At 36.8% G+C, this 19,398-nt stretch overlaps 1 protein-coding gene across 4 annotated transcripts in view; it reads left to right on the forward strand.

Moving 5' to 3' along the window:
• SSH2 (slingshot protein phosphatase 2) overlaps nt 1-19,398 on the forward strand; it is a 248,306-nt gene that overhangs the window by 81,173 nt on the left and 147,735 nt on the right. For all 4 annotated transcript variants that reach the window (XM_027034594.2, XM_027034596.2, XM_027034595.2 and 1 more), the window contains one exon: nt 15,493-15,536. In XM_027034594.2, the coding sequence (XP_026890395.1) occupies nt 15,493-15,536 (44 nt within the window). The remainder of the gene's footprint in view (nt 1-15,492; nt 15,537-19,398) is intronic.

Genomic DNA, 19,398 nt, shown 5'->3' on the forward strand with positions numbered 1-19,398 from the left:
AGGTTTGTTGGTTAAAGTACTCAATCAACTTTTTCACCACTTTTGTTTTTCAAGCCTTGTTTATGGAAACCAAATAAAGTTAAGTGTCCTGCCTGTAGTCTTAGAGGTAGATCAAGAAATCTGATCTGATCTTTTCATATTTATTAACTGACCATACTACCCAGAATTTAACTTATATATTAATTGTTCAATATTAGGCACAAGCTTTATTTTATTTTATCTTATTTTATTTTATTTTTTAAAATTTTTTAATGTTTATTTATTTTTGAGAGAGAGAGACAGAGACAGAGTTGCAGCAGCATGGGAGGGGCCAAGAGAGTGGGAGACACAGAATTCGAAGCAGGCTCTAGTCGCTGAGTCGTCAGCACAGGGCCCGACGCGAGGCTTGAACTTCTGAACAGTGAGACCATGACCTGAGCCAAAGTCGGCCACTTAACTGACTGAGCCACCCAGGCACCCCTATTTTATTTTTAAAGATTTATTTTATTTTGAGAGAGAGAGCATGAGTGGCGGGTGGGGGGAGAGGGAGCGAGAGGGAGAATCTTAAGCAGGCTCCACACTCAGCACAGAGCCCTTCACAGGGCTCTGTCTCACAACCCTGGGATCATGACCTGAACCCATATCAAGAATCAGGCACTTGACTGAGCCACCCAGGTGCCCCACAAGCTTTATTTTAGAGTTAAACGCAGCAAGCGTTGCCTGGCTGGCTCAGTTGGTAGAGCACGTGACTCTTGATCTTGGGGTCAGGAGTTCAAGCCCCACATTGGGTGTAGAACCTATGTAAAAACAAAAAAATAATAATAATACATTACATACATATATACATACATACATACCTACATACATACATATATAAAGTTACACACAGCAGTCCTCTGCAGTGCTCCTCAAATTTTTCCACCAGAAATTTCTCTAACAGCAGAGGGGAGTGAATAGGAAACCCCTAGCTGTCTGGGTATATAGAGTTTAAAAGAGTCTTTATAAGCCTGAGATTTATTTGGATTGTTATGGTCTACTTCAAACTTCACATTTATATATCTGTGTCTTTGTTACCATAAAAATATTACTTCCCATCAGGGAAAACTGATGCTCTGGGAGTATGATTTATATTCATCCTTTGATTTCAGTAATCCCTACCACGTTGAGGCATGACCCTGGGGTACTTCTCTCCCGTTTAAAAAGCATGGCTCTAGAGAAAAAGGACGTTGAATAGGAAAAGTTGTGAACTTGAGTTGAGTTCACATGGCTGTAGCAAGAGTTTAGAAGCTACTGTTCAAAGAGGAAGGAAACGGAGCATATCATTTATTCAGGTAGCCACCTGCCAACAGAGGCTTTTACTAGCTGATGATCTTCCAACTTATTAATTATGTCTCTTTTAAAACAGTGGTTAGACGATATGTGTAATCTTCTACCTATCAGAAGACATCTAATTAAGAAACGAAAAAGAATAGGAATCTGTACATTTCTCCCATGTTCTACTCCACATTTTTTAAAGTTTTTTTCTGATTATAATACATGATCATTGTAGAAAGTTTAGAGAATATAAATGATCATCAAGAAGAAGGTTACCACTTATAACCACATCCCATAAGAAACCTGCCTTTTTCTCAGTAATCATTACATTCTGATCATGTTCTCATTTTAAATAGTATAAACTAATGGCTTAGTAAAATTCTGTTGTTTAGCAGTCTCTTAATTTACTCAACTTCTCCTGTCTTGGTACATTAAAGTGGCTTACAACTTGTTTGTTAAAATGAGTAGTCTGCATTTGGTTTCCTTGTATATAAATAAACCTTTGGGGATATTTCTGATTTTTTTTCACTAGAATACATTTCTAGACATGAAATTATAAGGTAAAAAATATGACCCATTCTAAAGCTGGTAATGTAGATTGCTAGAAAGAATGCCCATTTTCATGAATTCTTGACTGTTTTGTGCATTATTATTTATTTTATCTTAAATAATTTAATAGGGAAAATATGGGACAGCATCTTTATTTGAGTGTGTGTGTGTGTGTGTGTGTGTGTGTGTGTGTGTGTGTGTGTGTTTAATTTCATGCTAACCTTGGGCTTCTGGCTGGCTCAGTTGGTTGAGCACCCAACTCTTGATTTCAGCTTTGGTCATGGTGTCAGGGTCATGAGATCGAGCTTCTCATCAGGCTCCACACTGGGTGAGGAGCCTGCTTGAGATTCTCTCTCTCCCTCTCTCTCTCTCTCTGCCCCTCCCCCTCTTGCACTCTCAAAAAAAAAAAAATTCAAGCTAATCATATTTTAACTTCCTTTCCAGCCCCTTTGTATCTCATTTGTGAATTATCTTTGTCTTTTTATTGATTCATTAGAATTCTTTGTTTATTGAAACTGTTAATCCATTGTTTTATATATGGTGAAAATATTTTTCAGTTTGTCATTAGACTTTTCTTTTTTTTAATTTACTGCTTTCCTCTGTACATAGATTTTTTTATATTTGAATATATGGCATGGTTTTAAAATGTGTGACCACAAAGGGTGCCTGGCTGGCTTAGTCAGAAGAGCATGCAACTCTTGATCTCTAGGTCATGAGTTTGAGCCCCATGTTGGGTGTAGAAATTACTTAAAATCTTTTTAAAAAATAATAATAAATAAAATGCATGACCACATACTTAGGAACACATATTTAACCATGTGAAGATACTAAAAAATTAATAGGTAAATTTTATGAGACATAATTCATATGTATCAATAAAGATGTTTAACCAAAAAAAAAACCCCAAGACACATACTGTGTGCCAGGTACTTGGATATAAAGGTAAAACATAGTCCCTGCCTTCAAAAAGCTCACAGTTTAGTGGGTCTTTCTATACTTTCTATACTTTTATTTTCTGCAAGGGTAGTGTAGGTATTACCACTCCCATAAATAGACCCAAGTACATGAAAATATTTAATGTATAATTAAGGGGGGCATCTGGGTGGCTCAGTAGGTTGGGCATCCCACTCCAGCTCAGGTCATGATCTCACGGATTGTGAGTTTGAGCCCTGCATTGGGCTCTGTGCTGACAGCTCAGAACCTGGAGCCTGCTTCAGATTCTGTGTCTCCCTCTCTCTCTGCCCCTCCCCCACTCACGCCCCATCTCTCTGTCTTTCAAAAATAAATAAACAATTAAAATTTTTTTAATTAAGATAGGATTTCTAGTCAGTGGGGGAAAATTGGCCAATAACCAGATAGTACTGAAATAACTGATTAACTATTTTGGGGAAAAATGAAGTTATATTGCTATATATTAAACCATACACCACAAGAAATGATAGTTGAATTAATGAGCTAAATTTTTAGGGAACTCATTAAATATTTAAGTAATATTAGAGAATCTATAACGAAAAAGATTGTTGGATATGATGATTTAAAATAAAATAAATAGAATGCATTTCTAAAAGAAGAGGGTGATGATTAGGTCACTGATTCCTAACTGTTATTGCCAACATTGCCCCCATTCATCTTTGTTTCTATCAGAATTCTGTTATACAAGCCTCTAAAATGATTGGCCATGTGAAAATGTACAATAAGTATGGCTATGAATATTCTTGTGCTAGGAATTACTACTACATTTTTGTATTTAAATTAAAATAGTAAATAATGTTTGAAGACTGAATCTACATTATAGAAAATGGGACACCTTGGTTGAAGGGTCTGTTCCACTATACTTGAGTAGCAGTAGGCAAGGAAAGAGGGGAATGAAGTATATCATAGGCAAAAGGAACAGTATAGCAAAGTCTGAGTTTCAAGATGGCCTGGCTTGTTGAAGATAACACCAGAATTTGAGTATAGTAAAATTTACCTGCAGTTGAAATACCTAATACCTGAAACCAAATGTCATTTTTCAAAGAGAAAGAAAATATTTCTGATAATAGCACTGATCAAAAGTGGAAGAAAATTGGGGCACCTTGTGTGGCTCAGTCAATGGACCCTTGATCTTTGGGTCGTGAGTTCAAGCCTCTCATTGGGTGTGGAACCTAGTTAAAATTTAAAAAAAAAAATAAAAAAAGAGTGGAAGAAAACTACTTCCAGCTAATAACAGAAAATCGACCTACTACCGCCCTCGTTTCTTTAATGACAGATATTTTGCAAGAGATCGAAACAGAAAAAAGTTTCCCTTTTTTTCCCCCTTCCATATGTTCTGTTCCTTAATTCCACATATGAATGAAATCATGTGGTATTTGTCTTTCTCTGACTGACTTATTTCACTTAGCATAATACTACTCTAGCTTCATCTGTCATGGAAGTGGTATGTGTATACAAAGAAAGCATCTTTCAACTAACATCTTTCTCTTTTTTTTGTTTAAATGATCAGATAATGCATACGTATGACACATAGTTATGGAGAACCAGACAAATGTTTGGGGGGGGGGATGGGCTAGATGGGTGATGGGTATTAAGGAAGGCATTTGTGGTGAGCACTGGGTATTGTATGTAAGTGATGAATCACTGAATTCTACTCCTGAAATCAATAGTGTACTGTATGTTAACTATAATTTAAATAAAAAATTGAAAAAAATAATAGAAAAAAACACAGAAAAAATGTTTATGTACTTTGCAGAATCTAGCCTTAGCATCTAAAAAGTTTGATGGAATTCTCAACCTTTTTTTTTTAATTTATTTTTTTTTTTAACGTTTATTTATTTTTGAGACAGAGAGAGACAGAGCATGAAGGGGGGAGGGGCAGAGAGAGAGGGAGACACAGAATCGGAAACAGGCTCCAGGCTCTGAGCCATCAGCCCAGAGCCTGACGCGGGGCTCGAACTCACGGACCGCGAGATCGTGACCTGAGCTGAAGTCGGACGCTTAACCGACTGCGCCACCCAGGCGCCCCTCTTAACCCTTTTATTTAGATGTTAACATTCATGCTATGTTAGTGAGACCTGAGGACTCCCACTAACACCCCTATATGACAGCTACTCAGCCTGCTGAGTCAAATGTACATAAAAGATCCTCTATCTGGTGACCTCACCTCACTCTGACTTCAAAGGAATGAGTCCCTAAAACCAAGCACATCCCCAGTTGACCAAAAAGAGAACCTAGATTGAAATCACGGTCCAGATAATATACACATTGTTGGGCATTGGCTTGAGCAGTGGTTAGGATGTGCCTGAGATGGGAGGGGAAGATCGAAGGAAGGTAGTCAGTGATGAGTCCTGCTGTTGGCATTCCAGTTACGTTACAATGCGTGATGAGCACATGCGCCTGTCACCTAAGCTAGATTCCCAAGGTAGAACTTTTCCACTGGTCCAATTTGCAATTAAGAAGCATTTCACACCACAGAAAACTACTCTGTGAAACATTTATATGCTAGCTAAAGGCTCTGTTCAAGGTTAAAAGCACTGAAAATGGTCTTTACACAACACAAGACATTTTCTCTTAGTATTTTCTGTGGAGGCAATTTTGCCAGTTAACCACAGAATAAGCTTTGACTTGTCTGCCCTCTAGTGGAGACCTGTGGTTAAACTGAGCAGTGTCTTCTGGCTTTAGGAAAAGGACCTCATTTTTCGTAATTGGCTTTCCAAATTTTAGCCTGTTTCCTTAAAAGAATTTTATTACCACCAAAGCAACATATTTAGGATTTTGTTCCGTTTTCTAAGTTGCTGATAAATACCTTCCCTAGCTTCCCCAGCTTCCCCATAGGATCAGGCCTAGATCCCTGCCCTTTGCAACTTTGCAACTCACATCAAGGCAAGTCCTGGGTTTCAACTCAGCTGGTCAGCTCACCGGCACCCCAATGTGTCAGACATATTCCTGCTTTCCTTCCTTTTGTTCATGTCTCAGATGCCCTGTCAGTCTCTGTACCTCTTCAGATCTTACGCTTCCTTCAATATTGGACTCATAGCTCACTTGTTCCTATGAACAGTATACCACCATATCTCCTGAACTTCTGTGAAATGTACTCACTGTGCCATGCATTTATACTGTAATTGTTGGATCCACTCTTCAAATATAATAATAGCCTTATCTCTTCAGAAAGATAAACTCCTTGACTATGGTACTGTCTCACACTTCCTTTTGTCTCCTGTTGACTCCAGCAGCTTTTAGTGAGTATGTTGATTATTTATTTCCCCGAAGATATCCCAGATCCTCACTCTATCCCTTCCCCTATTGATGGCTGAATAGCTAATTGTCTAGATTTAAATATGAATACTCGGAAAATAGTAATGCATTTTCCCCTATCAAACTAGTCTTAGCAGTACATCAATGTCTTAAATATTCCAATTTCTAGCACTGGGTGTTGTATGGAAACCAATTTGACAATACATTTCATATTTAAAAAAATTCTTATTTCTTTTTGGTCAGAGCCATTAACTGTATTTATCAACTCCTCAGTTCGAAAATGACTTTGGAAAATTTGAAATAATTATGCTGTTAGTTTAGTAATATTTGGCAGGTAATCCGTGTTCCTTCATTACCCTTCTGCCTGTGTTTTTGGACAGCTTGCTTGCTAGCTTGCTTGCTTTTTTGAAGTATAGTTGGCATATTTTATTACTTTCAGATATATAACATAATGATTCCACAGTTATATACATTATGAAATGTTCACCAGATAAGTGTAGTTACCATTTGTCACCATACAAGGTTATTACAATGTTATTGACTATGTTCCCTATGCCGTACTTTACATCCCTGTGATTTATTTTATTTTATTTTATTTTTTTTAGAGGAAGAATCATACACTCGATACAAGATAGATCAAATTCTCTTATGCTGCCTCTTTCTTTTTTTTTTTTTTCAAAGTTTATTCATTTTTGGGACAGAGAGAGACAGAGCATGAACGGGGGAGGGGCAGAGAGAGAGGGAGACACAGAATCGGAAACAGGCTCCAGGCTCTGAGCCATCAGCGCAGAGCCCGACGCGGGGCTCGAACTCATGGACCGCGAGATTGTGACCTGGCTGAAGTCGGACGCTTAACCGACTGCGCCACCCAGGCGCCCCCCTGTGATTTATTTTATAACTAGAAGTTTGTACTTCTTAATTCTCTTCACCTATTTCATGAATCACCCACCCCCCCATCCCTCTGGCAACCACTAGGGTTTTTTTCTATATTTATGAGTCTATTTCTCTTTTTGGTTTTTTGTTGTTGCTGTTGTTGCTTATTTGTTTGTTTTGTTTTGTTTTTTAGATTCCTCATATAAGTGAAATCATATGGTATTTATCTTTCTCTGCCTGATTTATTTAGCATAATACCCTCTAGGTCCATCCATGTTGTTGCAAATGGCAAGATCTCCTTTGTTGCGGCTGAGTAATACTCATTTTCCATTTATATCACATCTTCTTTATCTATTTGTCTACTTTTGGACACCTTAGGTTGCTTCCATATCTTGGTTATTATAAATAGCACTGCAATACACATAGGGCTGCATTTATCTTTTTGAATTAGTGTTTTCATTTTTTTGGATAAATGCCCAAAAGTGGGATTACTGGATTATATAGTACTTATATTTGTAGTTTTTTGAGGAACCTCGATACTTTTTTTCAGTGGTTGCATCAGTTGACATTCCTACCAACAGTGCATGAGGGTTCCCTTTTCTACACATCCTTGCTAACATTTATTTCTTATCTTTTTGGTAGTAGCCATTCTGACTGGCGTGAGGTGATATCTCATTGTGGTTGTGATTTGCAATTCCCTGATGATAAGTGACGTTGAGCATCTTTTCATATATCTGTTGGCCATCTATAAGTCTTTAGAAAAATGTCTATTCAGGTCCTCTGCCCATTTTTTAATCATATTAGTTTGGAGTGTTGAGTTCTGTGAGTTATTTATGTATTTTGGATATTAACCCCTTATTGGTTATATTATTTACAAATATCTTCTTCCATTCAGGAGGTTGCCTTTTCATTTTGTTGATGATTTCCTTTGCTGTGCAAAAGCCTTTTAGTTTTATATAGTCCCAATTGTTTATTTTTGTTTATTTTCCTTGCATTGGATGACATATCTAGAAAAATATTGCTAAGGTTGATGTCTTAGAGATTATTGCCTCTTTTAGGAGTTTTATGGTTTCAGGTCAGGTCTTACATTTAAGTCTTTAATCCATTTTGAATTATTTTTGTGTATGGTGCAGGAAAGCTCTAGTTTCATTATTTTGCATGTAGCTGTTCAGTTTTGCCAATACCATTTATTGAAGGGACTGTCTTTTCCCCATTGTATATTGTTGCCTCCTTTGTTGTAGGAGTACATTGAGCATAAAGTGTGGGTTTATTTCTGGGTTATCAGTTCTTTTCCAGTGATCTATGTGTCTGTTTTTATGCCAGTACCATACCGTTTTGATTACTATAGCATTGTAGTGTAGTTTGAAATCAGATACTGCTTGATCTCTACCCAATTTTAAGTACTCATCTTGGATTGACAAACCAAGGATATGACCAATAATTTAATGGAGATGAAGCACATAATATATTGAAGTTAGCCCCAAGGCTCATTCCTAATTCTGCCACTTAGTGGTTATCATACCTTGGGCAATATTTATTAATTCATATAATATCTGCTAAGCATATGACTGCCACTATGCAAACACAGTCCTGCCCTTGCAGACTTTCAGTCTAGGAAGGGGGACAATAGATCCTGTTGGAGAGCTAAGTGCCCATCACCACTGATCTCCTTGTAACTAGCACAGTTACCTTGAGGGAGTAGTAGCATTGTGTATCCCAGGCTTTAAAATGTTTTTCCAATTGTTTAAGACAAAGGTTTTCAATCTGAACTGTTTGTTAGTTATCTATGAAGCTTTTAAAATGTACAGATTCTGGGGTACCTGGGTGGTTCAGTCAGTTGAGCATCAGACTTCGGCTCAGGTCATGATCTCATGGTCCATGAGTTTGAGCCCCACATCGGGCTCGCTGCTGTTAGTGCACAGCCTGCTTCAGATCCTCTGTCCCTGTCTCTCTGCCCCTTCCCCACTTGCGCCCCTGCACTCTCAACCAAACATTAAAAAAATAAATAGAATGTATACATTCTTAGGTCCCACACCTCATGATGTACTGGTAATTGTTTAAAAAACTTTTCTCTGGGTGGGGGCTGACTTGCAGCACTTGCTGATTTTCCTGGTAAATACTCCCACCATGGCCAATTTCAGGCTACCAATGTGAGTGTCACAAGATTCCTAAAAATCTAACAACTGGCTCATCATTCACTGCCATGATGATTGTAATATTAATCTAAAAAAGAAAGAAAAAAACGTTGAGGATCTTGTGTTAGAAACACTACTCTGGGGGCAGCTGGGTGGCTCAGTTGGTTGAGCATCTGACTTCAGCTTGGGTCATGATCTCATAGTTCGTGGGTTCAAACCCCAAGTCAAACTCGGTGCTGACAGCTTGCAACCTGGAGCCTGCTTCAGATCCTGTGTCTCCTTCTCTCTCTCTCTCTCTCTCTCTCTCTCTCTCTCTCTCTCTGCCCCTCCCCCACTCATGTGTTCTCCCTCTCCCTCTCTCTCTCTCTCTCAAAACTAAACTTAAAAAAAAAAAAAAAGAAACAAAAGAAATACTACTCTGACTTGCCTTTTTGTGTGTGCCAAAAGAAATTTTCCACTCCTTTGGCACTATTTTAAAGTGTTGAAGTCATAGAAAAATGACAGAGGATATTATTTTATTTTAAGTCCTGAAAAAAGAAATGCTTTCTTTTATGGCTCACTCCCTAACCTCTGACTCTGGATGTAGGTATTAATGTCAGATTCTTAGGTTAGAGGAAGCTTGGTTGTAACAGAAAGATAGACGTGAGTTCAAACCCTAACTATACCATTTATTGGCATCGTGACTTTGAACAAGTCCCACTATGGTGCATATTAAATAAAATAACATATAAAGCACTTGAGCCATAGTGATGCTCAATAAATGCTAGTTCTCCTCTGCAAATGTAACTGGTTTTGGCTGTGTGTGCCCCCTAAGAAGCACCAAGGGTATTTTTGTTTTTTACTTCTCCACATACTTTCACAAAAATTCCCTTAGAAAAATCCACCAAAGAACTGAAAATAATTTGAATTATCTCCCTATTGGTCTGCTCATTTTAGGTATAAGGATAAGAGTGTGAAGCTAGCAATAGGCTAGTAATACACTCCTGGTAAGAGTATAAATCAGCACAACCATCTTGGAAAATAATTTGGCAGTATCTTGTAAATGTTAAGCTTTGTTTACTATGTGACCCTGCAATTCCAATCCCTGGTACACTCCTATACATGTAGACCAAAAGACATTTACAAGAATGTTTATAGCGGCATGGTTGATGTCACCAAAAATTGGAAACAATCTATCTAAGTATTTTACACCAGTAAAAATGAACTATGGCTATATGTAATAAGTAAATGAATCTTGTTAGCATAATACTTAGTGTTAAAAAGCATATTGGGAAGACCAGATACATATAATACAATATTTAAAGGTCTCTTTTTTAAATGTGTATTTATTTATTTATTTCGAGAGAGAGTGCTTATGCACATGAGCAGGGGGACGGGCAGAGAGACAGGATGACAGAGAATCCCAGGCAGGCTCTACACTGTCAGAGCAGAGCCTGATGCAGGGCTCAAACACATTAACTATGAGGTCATGACCAGAGCCAAAATCAAAAGTCAGATGCTTAACCAACTGAGCCACCCAGGCTCAGTTTAAAAATTTAAACATTGGGGCCAATTTTTAAATCTCTTAATCAAAACTAAATAATACATTGTTTAAGAATATAGACATGGGGCACCTGGCTGGCTCAGTCTTTGGAGCATGTGACTTTGATCTCAGGGTTGTGAGTTCAAGCCCCACATTGGGTGTAGAGATTACTTAAAAATAAAATCTTGAATACAATGGAATACTACTTGGCAACGAGAAAGAATGAAATCCTGCCATTTGCAGCAACGTGGATGGAACTGGAGGGTATTATGCTAAGTGAAACAAGTTAGAGGAAGAAAGATATCATATGTTTTAACTCCTATGTGGAACTTGAGAAACTTAACAGAAGACCATGGAGGAAGGGAAGAAGAAAAAAATAGTTACAGAGAGGGAGGGAGGCAAACCATAAGAGACTCTTAAATATAGAGAACTGAGGGTTGATGGAGGTGTGGCAGGGGAGAGGGGAAAATGGGTGATGGGCATCAAGGAGGGCACTTGTTGGGATGAGCACTGGGTGTTGTATGTAAGCGATGAATCATGGGAATCTTCCCCCAAAACCAGGAGCACACTGTATACACTGTATGTTAGCCAACTTGACAATAAATTATATTAGAAAATAAAAATAAAAAAATCTTGAAAAAGAATGAATACAGACATGTAATTTAAAAAAACAATGGAATAAAAAAAATAATGAAAAGAGGTAGAACCAATAAAGTAAATTAAGGGGTGCCTGGGTGGCTCAGTTGGTTGAGCGTCCAACTTCAGCTCAGGTCATGATCTCGTGGTGTGTGAGTTCGAGCCCCGCGTCAGGCTCTGTGCTGACAGCTCAGAGCCTGGAGCCTGTTTCGGATTCTGTGTCTCCCTCTCTCTCTGCCCCTCCCCCGCTCATGCTTCGTCTCTCTCTCTCTCTCTCTCTCTCTCTCTCTCTGTCAAAAATAAATAAACATTTAAAAAGTTTTAAAAATAAATAAAAATACAGTAAATTAAAATGAAATTCTAAAAAATATTCAAATAACATAAAAGAAGACAGAAAAAGAGTAACAAAGGAATAAAAAGGTAGATGACAAACAAAATAAATAGTAACATTGTAGACCCAAATCTAACTATATCAAATTACATTAAATGTAAATGAACAAAACACTACAATTAAAAGGCAAAGGGGCACCCAGGTGGCTCAGTCGGTTAAGTGTCTCACTTTGGCTCAGGTCATGATCTCATAGTTTGTGAGTTTGTGCCCCACATTAGGCACTGTGCTGACAGCTTGGAGCATGGAACCTGCTTTGCATTCTGTGTCTCCCTCTCTCTCTGTCCCTTTCACACTTGTGCTCTGCCTCTCTGTCTCTCAAAAATAAATAAACATTAAAAAAAAGTTTTTAAGAAAAAATAAAAGGCAAAGATTGTCACAATGAATAAAATAAAAATAAAGCAAGATACAACTATATTTTGTTTATGAGACATTCATTAAAATATAAAGTGATTGAAAAATATGTCTTGCAAACATAGAGCATAAATAAGTGAGCATAAATATGCTCAACATAATGAGCATAAATAAGTCTGTAGTGGCTCTATTAATATCAGATAAAATAGCTTTCAAGACAAAAAATCTTATAGAAAATAAAGCCATCTTGAAAAAGAAGAATCAAGTTAGAGGATTTATATTTCCTTCAAAACGTACTATAAAGTACAGTAATCAGGATAATGTGGTCCTGGCATAAACATTGACAAATAGATCAATGGAACAGAATAAAGAACCCAGAAATAGAGATCACCTGTACAGTCATTTGATTTTTTACAAAGGAGCCAAGTAATCCATGGGAAAGGAAAGTCATAAACAAGTGGTACTTAAAACTGGATATCCATGTGGAAAAATATGAACCTCACTCCTCACCTCTACCTCATGCCATATACACATATTTATTTCAGCATGAGTTATAGACCTTATATATAAAACCATAAAGTTTTTTTTAAAAAATATGGTAGAGTGGCACCTGGATTGCTCAGTCAGTAGAGCGCATGACTCTTGATCTCAGGTTTATGAGTTCAAGCTCCATGTTGGGTGGAGAGATGACTTAAAAATTTTTTTAATCTTAAAAAAAATATGGTAGAGTATTTTTGTGACTAAAGGCTAAGCAAAAGTTTCTAAGGACATGGAAAACAATAACCATTGGAGAAGAAAATTGCTAATTAAGCTGTAATTGCTACTTTCATACGTTGTTGATGAGTGTAAAGTGTTAGAATCTCTTTGGGAAAAGGCCTGCACTTTCCTATAAAACTGTGCATGCATCTATCCCATTACCCAGGAGAAACAAAAACATATTTCTACCAAAACCCCACAAAGGAATGCATATAGTAGCTTTATTCATAATGGACAAAAATTCAAACACCCGAAGCATATATATCAATAGGAGATGAATAAACAAACTGGTGAATTCATGGAATCCTCAGGAGTAAAAAGAAATGAACTCCTGTTAAATGCAACATGGATGAATCTTAAAACATAATGCTGCATAAAAGAAGCCTCACACAAGACAGTACATACTATATGATTTTATTTATATGAACAGTGGAATCATATAAATGGAATCATATGCTGTGTACTAATTTGGGGGGAAAAGTTTGTAGAAAAATCAGAAGAGTAGTTGCCTCTAGGAGTAGGTGGTACCAGGTGTTGACTGAGAAGAGGCCCAAGAAAAATTTCTCAAGTGATAAAAATGTTTCATTTCTTGATAGAAGTTTGGGTTACACAGATACATAAATTTTCAAAACTCATTGAATGATGCACTTAAGATTTGTGCATTTCATTGTGTATAAATTTTACCATAAAAGAAAAAAAAACTATAATACTGAATTCTAATTAATTATACACATTTAAGGACAAATATACTGATGTCTGTATCCTGCTTTGAAGATGGATTGATGGATGGGCAGAAAAATAATATGTAATAAAGCAAGTATATAAAATATTAATGGTAGAATATATATATATGATGAATATACAGATTCACTACAAGGACTTTCAACCTTTCTGTATGTTTGAATTTTTTTATAGTAGAGTGAGAGCAAGAAAATGACAATTAAAATTCAAGATAGTAGTCACATCAGGAGAGGATAGGAATGGGAGATAGCTAATAAGCACAGAGATGCAAAGGGATTGATACTGTTTTAGCTCTTAAGTGGAATGGTATTCACAGGTATTCATTATCTTATTGCACCTCGTAACTTACATTTATCTTAAATATAACCTTTGTATAATTGTTCATATAATTAAAAATACGACAATATATCAGAAGTTGAGCTCTATTAACCAGTAATAATAATGAAGCACTATTTGAAAAATGAGATTACAGGAAATCATTTCTATTGATTATAGTTCCTTTGGGAGTCAAAATCTAACATTTACATTTGCTTATCTGAATCTTTTCACTTGGTTTCTTGCAAACTTCTGGGTTCTGACTATTGACTCTAGAGATAATCAGTTCTTTTCCTGTGACACCTTTCTTTTCAATCCCTAAAGGGAATACTTCTGAACCTAAAGCCTCCCCTACAGCAAATAGTTGAGCGCACCATGACATTTAATCTGTCTTCCCTCTTTGCTGTGTTTTTCCCTTTGTGGAAGATAATAGGCATGCCTGAAATCAATAATGAAAATAAAAGGGGAATAAAAATTGTAGAGTTTTAAATTATAGTAGCTGCTCAGGAATGGAGACAGAATGATAACAGAGGTGAATGGAGATAGTTCCATAAACTCAAAAATGTAGGTGGCTCATTGGCAGACAGTACACATACTGCTTGAAATTCAGCAAAAGTGAATTTTTTTTTATGTTTGCCAAATAGAGCAAAAGTGACCAAAAAACAAATGTAAAATGTCAGGGAGCAAATTTAAAGAAACATTTAGCGCCCTAGCATTATTATTTCTTACATCCTTTCTCACTTTTCCTTTATGTCAATATTCTTGTGTCCATGAAAATCTGTATAATAACTTGTAAGTCCTGACCTAGGCCAGGGAGGGGTAAGCTTTTACAATGTGTTGGGAGGCAGTATTTTTATTAGTTTTAATTCTACTTCACCATGTGAATTTCCTTAAACAACTTATTTATTTCTACTTTCTGGATTTCATTTTCTTCATCTGTAAAATCCATATTTCATTGAGTCTAATTGCCATGTTATAACACCCTCAATTATTTTATGTGCTACTAAGAAAATTAAACATTGTAATTAAACAATGATTCAGTACGTTTTTATTGATTGAAGATACTTATCCTAAGCTGTGTGTGTGTGTGTGTGTGTGTGTGTGTGTGTGTGTGTGTTGTAGAATTCATGAGAAATATAGTACCATCAACCTTCTAGAACTTATAAATAAGACAATATACTTAAAGTGTTGAGCAAGGTGCCTGGCACATGATAAATACTCAATAAGTAGTAGCCATTGTGTTGATGGTGATACTGTTGGTGATTTGATCATGAGCATTTTGTGAAGTGGTGCTCATTGTTTAGGTTGTTCTTTGGGGATCAGAATTATTAATAGCTCATCTTGATGAGATTTGCTGATAGTAATCAGAATGCCCACTTACTTTGAATTTGAAGTAACATAACAATAGCATAACATCTTTAGTTGGTTTTCAGAGGTATAGTTCTTTTAATTGTTAGTATTTTGTTATCAATGAAATTTGTTTGTAAAACTATTGTTGAAGTTTCCTCCAGAAATAAATTCTGATACATATCAACCTTCTGGGGTGGTTGAAGTTGCTATTTATGGAGAGAATTCGTTCAAGTGCACAAGGTGAATGAGATGCTCCTACATACAAAGCTTAGTAAAATTGCATTGTTGATATTATGATATGAGACCTCAGGTTTTAAATAATTTTTTTTATCATTTTTCCTGATATGCAGGAGGCAGACAGTGGGGAGGAGGAATGCCGGTCACAGCCCAGGAGGTATGTTTGTTTATTATATTCTATAGCATTTCTGTATTTAATTAAATTAATTCTCTACTTAATTAAATAAACACTAAAAAAAAGAATCCAGTTACCGACTCAAAGATTTAAAATGGCAGATTGTGGGGCGCCTGGGTGGCTCAGTCGGTTAAGCGGCCGACTTCGGCTCAGGTCATGATCTCGCGGTCAGTGAGTTCCAGCCCCGCGTCGGGCTCCATGCTGACCGCTCAGAGCCTGGAGCCTGTTTCAGATTCTGTGTCTCCCTCTCTCTCTGACCCTCCCCCGTTCATGCTGTCTCTCTCTGTCTCAAAAATCAATAAATGTTAAAAAAATAAAATAAAATAAAGTGGCAGATTGTATTATGTTGTATACATGAATCTGATAGGATGTTGTATGTCAATGATACGTACATACATACAATGGTAGATTGCTTTAAGAAAGTGCAGATATGCCAATATTAGCCCAGTTTTGACTCAAGTCTCCAGAACTATCTTGAGTAATAAAAAAGTACGTTTTTATTGCCTTTTAGGACACTATCAACTGAACATTTCAGCCTTCAGTTTTGTACTTAGGTTTGTCATTCATTTTGATAGATAATTTGAATTCTTATAGATTGGTCAATATTTCACTTCCTAAATACAAAGTTTAAATACAATGAATATAATGAATACCCACGGAGTAGCGGGCATGTGGTTAAAAGGGTACCAATACCTACTGCCATTAAAAGAAAAAAATTATGAGAGATTGTTATCTCCTTTAAGTGGTTTTATAAAACAACTTTTTTCCACAAGAAATAGTCCTGGTAAGTTCTAAATGTTTATCAAACTTGGGGCACCTGGGTGACTCAACTGGTTAGATTTCCAACTTCAGCTCCAGTCACAATCTCGCCGTTTGTGGGTTTGAGCCCCACATTGGGCTCGGTGCTGACAGCTCAGAGCCTGGAACCTGCTTCAGATCTGCATCTCCCTCTCTCTCTGCCCCTCCCCTGCTCACTCACGTGCACACACGCTCTCTCTCTCTCTCTCTCAAAAATAAAATAAAACATTAAAAAAATTAAAATGAAAAATAAAAATAAAAAAAAATAAATGTTACCAAACTTGTATCCTCTGAACTCAATCACATGAACCATTCTGCACAATACAGAGAATGGATACAATAAGCATGCTCAATGTGGAGAAACTGGCTAAAGGGAATGCTTCCTTAATGATGAATTATCAGGGGTTTGTTGATGTTTACCACTCTTGTAAACTATAACTTTATATAAAAAGTTTCTTTTCATCAGTAACTGAGGTTTATTGACAATATTTTTCTGTCTTGGTTAGCATAAAAAAATTTGGCTTGAAGCTTAATTTCTTACTTTCTCTTAGGGAAAATCTGACAGTGACGTGTCACTCTTTTGCATAGGGCTAAGGGATACAAACCCAGAAAAAATTTTAGCTGAAATTACCAGAGGCACTACAGAGGCATCATAAGCTTATTCCCATTAGAGTTAAAAAAAGATTCCAAAAGATTCTGAAATTTTCTAGTAGGCCAAATGTAAAGATATTTGGGTTAATTTTCAGCTTCACATATCGACTTGGCATCTACGGGGATAATTGTTGTTCCAAAAATTACATAATGATGAGGCGATGCAAGTTTATTCTCATTCACAACACTGAATTGTCAAGCCATTAGGAACCATATAGACCACTGTTTTTAAAGTTGTTGGCAATAAATCATTAATATGACTAGCAGAGGGTTTTTGTAGACTTCTATTAATAAGAAAAAAGATCATTTAAGAAATGATACAAAAAACAGTGTGGAGGTTCCTCAAAAAATTAAAAATAGACCTACGCTATGACCCAGCAGTAACACTGCTAGGAATTTACCCAAAGGATACAGGAGTACTGATGCATAGGGGCCCTTGTACCCCAATGTTTACAGCAGCACTCTCAACAATAGCCAAATTATGGAAAGAGTCTAAATGTCCATCAACTGATGAATGGATAAAGAAATTGTGGTTTATATACACAATGGAGTACTACGTGGCAAGGAGAAAGAATGAAATATGGCCCTTTGTAGCAACGTGGATGGAACTGGAGAGTGTGATGCTAAGTAAAAGAAGCCATACAGAGAAAGACAGATACCATATGTTTTCACTCTTAGGTGGATCCTGAGAAACTTAACAGAAACCCATGGGGGAGGGGAAGGAAAAAAAAAAGAGGTTAGAGTGGGAGAGAGCCAAAGCATAAGAGACTCTTAAAAACTGAGAACAAACTGAGAGTTGTTGGGGGGTGGGAGGGAGGGGAGGGTGGGTGATGGGTATTGAAGAGGGCATCTTTTGGGATGAGCTCTGGGTGTTGTATGGAAACCAATTTGACAATAAATTTCATATATTAAAAAAAAGAAATGATACAAATACAAATAATAAGAAGAAATGAATGAAATAAGAAATAGAAATAATAAATGAAGAAAAACCTGGTAGCACCCATTTTTAAAAATAAAAATTTATTTGTTTATTGTAATTTCTTACATTCAGTATGTTTCCCAGGCTATTTCTAAATCTAATTGCTTTAGTCTTACTCAAAGAAAAGAAACTTAAGTGCCACTTGAATGCCCCTTATAGCTAAAGGTGTGTAAAAAGTTGATTTTTTTGTATGCTTGACCACTACAGATTATTCTGGCATTTTTCACCACTTACCACAGAATAAACCAGCATTGAGTTAGCATCATTTCACTGAGCATGCCTGAACTCATCTTTACAAGTTTGCAGATTCAATTCTGGTTTGTAGTAGAGAATTGAATAGTAAGCAGCATATTATTAAAACTAATGCAGCTCCAGGTAATAAAAAAAAGATGTTGTATTCATTATCTCTTTTATTTATTTATTTTTATTTTAGAGAGAAGAGGGAGCACATGTGAGGGGGGGGGGGCAGAGAAGAGAGAGAGAGAGAGAGAGAGAGAGAGAATCTCCACGCTGAACATGGAGCCTGACATGGGGCTCAATCCCACAACTCTGGGATCATGACCTGAGCTGAAATCAAGAGTCAGACACTCAACCAACTGAGCCTCCCAGGTGCCCCTAATTATCTCTTATTTTATCCAAATGCCATTTATTGGGAAATTCATAAGTTAAAAGTAGTAGTTTAATATAACCAACCCAAACTATGAAGGCTTAAAAACCAGTGTTCACAGACAACAACAAAAACAGATAAATTAAGCTACATCAAAATTTTTGCAAATCATATAGCTGATAAGGAGTCAATGTCCAGAATATATAAAGAACTCTTACAACTCAACCACCACCACCACAACAACAACAAAAACAACCTGTCTTCTTCAGCTCAGGCTCCTATAACAAAATACCATAGACTGAGTGGCTTAAACAGAAGGAATTTATTTCTTACAATTCTGGAGGCAGGGAAATCCAAGATCGACGTGCTGGGAGATTCAGTTCCTGGTGAGAGCAGGTCTCACATTTAGGTGTATAATCCATTTTGAGTTTATTTTTGTATATGGTGTAAAAAAAATTGGTTCAGTTTCATTCTTTTGCATGTAGCTGTCCAGTTTTCCCAATACTATTTATTAAAAAGACTGTCATTTTTTGGGGCGCCTGGGTGGCGCAGTCGGTTAAGCGTCTGACTTCAGCCAGGTCACGATCTCACGGTCCGTGAGTTCGAGCTCCGCGTCAGGCTCTGGGCTGACAGCTCGGAGCCTGGAGCCTGTTTCCGATTCTGTGTCTCCCTCTCTCTCTGCCCCTCCCCCGTTCATGCTCTGTCTCTCTCTGTCCCAAAAATAAATAAAAAAAAAAACGTTGGGAAAAAAAAAAAAAGACTGTCATTTTTTAATTGCATATTCTTGTCTCCTTTGTCAAAAATTAATT

The sequence above is a fragment of the Acinonyx jubatus genome, chromosome E1, assembly GCF_027475565.1.
Source record: "Acinonyx jubatus isolate Ajub_Pintada_27869175 chromosome E1, VMU_Ajub_asm_v1.0, whole genome shotgun sequence".
In the NCBI taxonomy this organism is placed as follows: domain Eukaryota; kingdom Metazoa; phylum Chordata; class Mammalia; order Carnivora; family Felidae; genus Acinonyx; species Acinonyx jubatus.